The sequence below is a fragment of the Haliotis rufescens genome, unplaced genomic scaffold, assembly GCF_023055435.1.
Source record: "Haliotis rufescens isolate VD_foot unplaced genomic scaffold, xgHalRufe1.0.p SCAF_19, whole genome shotgun sequence".
Lineage (NCBI taxonomy): Eukaryota > Metazoa > Mollusca > Gastropoda > Lepetellida > Haliotidae > Haliotis > Haliotis rufescens.
In genome coordinates, this window is record NW_025963879.1 from 15,706,263 (window position 1) to 15,711,201 (window position 4,939).

At 42.3% G+C, this 4,939-nt stretch overlaps 1 protein-coding gene across 1 annotated transcript; it reads right to left on the minus strand.

The window, feature by feature from the left end:
• Nucleotides 1–665: 665 nt before the first annotated feature.
• LOC124137635 (jerky protein homolog-like) lies at nt 666–2,255 on the minus strand. The gene has a single exon (XM_046504031.2). It carries the CDS (start codon nt 2,253–2,255, stop codon nt 666–668), a length of 1,590 nt encoding a protein of 529 aa, XP_046359987.2.
• Between the last annotated feature and the right edge of the window lie 2,684 nt (nt 2,256–4,939).

Below are 4,939 nucleotides of genomic sequence, written 5' to 3' on the forward strand. Positions count from 1 at the left end.
TTGGTGACATATCGAAAATCACAAAGATTTTTGATCAGACTCTTACTGCAGTGATCCCTCGCTACAACGCTACCAATGGGGTCCTAATAATTGGTGGGCGCTATAGACGATGAGCTGTTTAACCGAGGCCGAGGCGGGGGAGCGCGCTCGGCCAATCTCACGATCTTCGCCTTGTATCGCACATTGCAATGATACAGGTTGTTCATAGTGTAAAAATAAAGATATTCCCATTGTGTTTTCGTTGTTTGTTATTATTTACAAGCCTTAACTGTCACATTCAACGTGATATTAGCCTACTTACATGTAAATATCGATCGATAATGGTAGTAACAGACGCTATGAGTGAAGGGCCAATCACAATTCATTATACAAGCACGGAGTGTTTCAGTGGCGTTGAATGGTCAGGTTGCTTAAAATACGGAAAACGAGAGTTTTGACCAGCACTAGGATTTATTACATGTGCGCATTCACACAAATATATTAAATACATTTAAACAGAAATATATATATTATCAAAACAAAAATTAGATACACATTTATACAGAAATATATACATTTATATTGCATTTGATATACATTCATACAACAACATTAAATAGATAAGATAACATGTCAGGTTTGTACATTGTACATAATAACATATTGTCCGATCGAGTGGTTATCTCTCATTTAAAATAATTCGTTATGCATTGCTGTTTCTTTGACTTAACAACATCCCTCCTCATCATATCCAAGAGGAGTTTTGCGTGGAGCAAGGTCGTAGAATTGAACGAGCTATTGGGGTTCTGTTGGATATATTGTATCGAAACCTCCAAACAGGCTAACGCTTCTTCCGCTGTACGTCGGGGGACACCGGGAGGCGGCTGTAATGGTTCAGCATCTTCATCTTCATCATCATCATCATCGCTTCTTGATCGGGCGTCCTCGATCAGCTGGTCATCGGATTTGCTTTCTGAGGTCGGGAGGTCATTGTCGCATGCGACCCCGAGTTCAACCGAAGACAGATCGACATCGAGTGCTTCTTCGCCGGCATAGTCTTTGTACTTCGCAACAGCCTCGGTTATGTCCGTTTCTGTGAAACCCAGAAAATCTTCATCAAAGGCTTTGCCCAGTCCCTTTCTCCAGCAATTGTCAATGGTGCTTGTCGTAATCTGACTCCATGCGTAATGTGTTGTGAAGATTACGTCCTTCATGGTGACCGTCTTAATGTAGTCTGTTGGGGGCATGGCGGAATCCAGCAAATGGGTGATAAGTTTCCTCTTGCAGTGTGATTTAAATGCCTTTATTATACCTTGATCCAAGGGCTGTATTATTGACGTTGTGTTTTTCGGCAGGAGAACGGCCTTGATTTTGCCGTCGTGTGAAGACAACGTTGAGGCAGGGGGGTGGGCTGGGCAGTTATCCAAAAGCAGGATTGCTTTTTCTTTGAGTTTTTGTTGTCTCAGGTAATGACGTACCGCGGGGATGAAATTCTTAAAAAAACAGTCTTTGAAGATGTATGCCGTCATCCACGCATTCTTGGAACTTTGGTAGACCACTGGCAGCGTAGAGCGGTTCACGTGGTGGAGGGCGCGGGGGTTCTTCGATGTTCCTATAACAGGTGGCTTCAACTTATGGCGTCCGGTCTTGTTACAAGCAAGCAGCACTGTAACACGTTGCTTGGCCTTCTTGAACCCTGTCTTCTGCCTGGGGTCATTTTTCTCGGCGAGAGTCTTGTCTGGGAGCATCCGATAGTACAGGCCGGTCTCATCTGCGTTGTAAATCTGCAGGCCTTCCGTGTCAATGATGTCTCGTAGTATCGTTGGATATGCCGCAGCAGATTCAACATTGGCAGATTTAGATTCCCCGCTGACGGTGATGGACTTGATCCCGTGACGTCGCTGGAACCTCCACAACCAGCCATCACTTGCCTTGAAGGTGTCGTCGTCCCTGTTTATCTGCCTCGACATCTTCTGGGCCTGGACCTTAAGTATTTCACCCGAAAGGGGAATACCATCGTGTCTGGATTGCGTGAACCACTCGAATAAGGCCTTGTCCAGAGTGGTGTCGTCGGCTCCACGGATCCTCTTCGTCTGCGGTCCTTTGCTGTCGTGGCATTCGGCGGCGGCTGACTGAAGTTTTTCTTCATTCTTTATCCACCCCCTGATGGTCCCTGCTGGAACGCCGGACTGGCGGCTCACGCTGGCCTGTGAAGCGCCATCTCTAACTTTCTTCACAACGTCTAGCTTTTCTTGCACTGTGTACGCTTTCCTCATGTTGAAATTGGAATGCCCCTGATCTTACTTACTTACTTACTTACTTTGGAGATTTAACGTGCGCTTTCCGACTGATGCGTATTTCGCACACGGGCCCGGCCAGGCCATTTAATGTGTTTCCGAAAGGGGCGAAAGTGGTCTGTGCAACCCAAGAGGGGGTATAGAATTTGGGAATTTTGAGATTTGGAATAGATGCCGATGGGATTGGGGAGGAGAACTAAGGGAGCTGGGTATGGTGGATGTTTGTTTGTTTATGTGATTTTGATTTGGTAGGTTATTGTGTTTTTAGATGCGTTTTAGTAGTTCCGTTTTTATTAAGAATACGCCTAAGGCCTTGAAGTTTTCTAGTTTATTTTGTGGGTTTAGTATTGCTTCTAGAGTTAGAGCCTTGTTTAGATTGAGGGTGGTTTGTAATGCGGTTCGATGTGTTAGGTAGTGTGTGCAGTGGATGAGTGCGTGTTCTGGGGTTTCTGGTTGTTTGCAGTGTGGGCAGTTACCTGTAGTGTGTTTTTTAATTTTTTTTAGGTGGTTATTTAGGTTGGTGTGTCCTGTTTGGAGTTTAGTGATTACTCTGTCGATTTTTTTGGATGGATGGAGAATTTTTGGTTTGGTAAGTGGTTTGCTGAGCACTTTTTTGATTTGGCTATTTGAGTTTAGATATAGGTTATACCATTTGTTTGTGATTTTTTGCTTGTTTACACTTTTAATTTCTGATTTTGAGATGGGTAAGTTTAAGCTTATTTCTGGGATTTTGAGGGATAGTTTAGCTGCTTTATCGGCGTTTTCATTACCGTATATTCCTACGTAGGCGGGTATCCACAAGAAGGTTATTTGTTTGCCTGCCTTAGTTAGGTCGTTGGAGCTTTTAAGTATTTGATTTATTAATTTAGGTCGGTTTTTGGTATTTTTGTTTTGGAGGGCTTGCAGTCCACTTAGGGAGTCGGTAAGTATTAGGATTTTTTTGTGTTTTTTTTATTCTTGATTATGGAGGGCTGAGGCCATGCCCATTAGTTCTGCCGTGAATATTGATTGGTTGTTTGGGAGTCGGAAGGATTGTGTGGTTTTAGTTGGTTGTCTGGTATGGACTCCGAAACCTGTGTGTTTGGAGGTCGGATCTGAGGATCCGTCCGTGTAAATGTGACACCAATTTGGCCAATTTTCGTGTATGTATGCTAGTGTGGTAGTTTTAGCTATGTTCGGGTCGGTTTGTTTATTTATTTGGCTAGCTAGTGTTGTGTCTATTTTGGGTATTCTAAGTTTAGGGGTGAAGATATTTGATTGTTTGCAGTTTTGTTTAAGATTTTTAATTTGGTGTTCATTTAGGTAGTTTGTTATTCTTTGGGATATTGGGGTAAGTAAGGAGTGTTTACGAGCTAGAGCTTGGTTTTTGGGGCTGATGTTTTGGTTTATTAAGTTTTCGATGAGAGGGCCCCTGATCTGATAAATTCACTTTATATACAGTAACGTATGTCAAGCCAGTTTAATTGGTTTGATACGGTTACTTGATCCGAATGACCGTCGTGTTGTGACAGTAACTAATGTGAGTTGACAGTGTCGCCTCAAATTGGATTGCCCACTAATTAACTTGTGATTTGTGTGAACTTCGCTTGTGGTTCTCTTTTATTGCATGCATGCGCTTCTAAGATCAAAGGATGTATAGTGTGAAAAGTTAACTAGTAGAACAATCGTATTTCCGGGACCTGCCGCGGATGTTTTCAAACAGATTATTAGAACTCCATTCAGCGATAAACCGTTGATTATGCAATGAGAAACGTTATGTGCAAATAAACAACGAACAACAATACATTCATGTCTGTGTCAAACTCTCAGTATTAAAAGTGTACATAAAATTTAGGAGCCATGCGATACCGCGCGTAGTAACCGAGGTAGCGCTTTATCGAAGAGCCCAATAGCGTGGGATCACTGTATTTTGAAAGAGTGCAAGGCTACATGATGGCTTGGGGGGAGGATTGTAGAGCTATTCTGATAGGACAGTGTATGACGAATTCATCGCCAGAGCAGGGCGCTAAGGTAGAACTGTCCATACCGAGGAAATGACGGGAAATTCAAGGACAGGGCAAAGTAAGGAGGAATATCAAGGAGTTGAGTCGAGTTGGATGATGTATTGTTCACAGGCACTGGGAGAGAAATAACCTTATACATTTGAAAAGGTTTAGGCAAGGATGATAAGGGAAATTTAACAGATACATAGACATGGGCCTTCGTACGGGCAAAGATGAATCTTGCTTGAGAATAATATGTTGGGTTGGTTTGGAGCAATCGAAAGTTTGGATACTTGTTAGATAAAATTGAGGCAATATGATGAATAGTTTGTTCCAGAATTTGTGGGGCAATTAGCAGAAGGGATAATTTATTTTTTAGCCAAGTCTAAAATGCCTAATTTAAACATTTCAAGTTGATGCTCCACAGTATTTGAATTTTGAATTTGGTCTATCAAACTTGAAGTAAGGGAAGCAAAAGTAGCTTGAATATTTCTAGCATTATTCTGGATCGCAGTGGCTGTGAACGTAAGGGCATTATGATTTGCCTTAACACCTTTTAGCGCATTCTTCAATCTATTGTCTACCAATTTCATAAATGAAGAGAGATTGGAAGAATGTTGTTTGAGGACATTGGTTAGGTTTATGTCCTGTTTTGTAAGGGCATTAATATGTTTGGCAAGC

What these genes read in the sequence shown, in the direction of transcription:
- LOC124137635 (XM_046504031.2), bottom strand. Translation starts at nt 2,255, where the DNA reads ATGAGGAAAGCGTACACAGTGCAAGAAAAGCTAGACGTTGTGAAGAAA.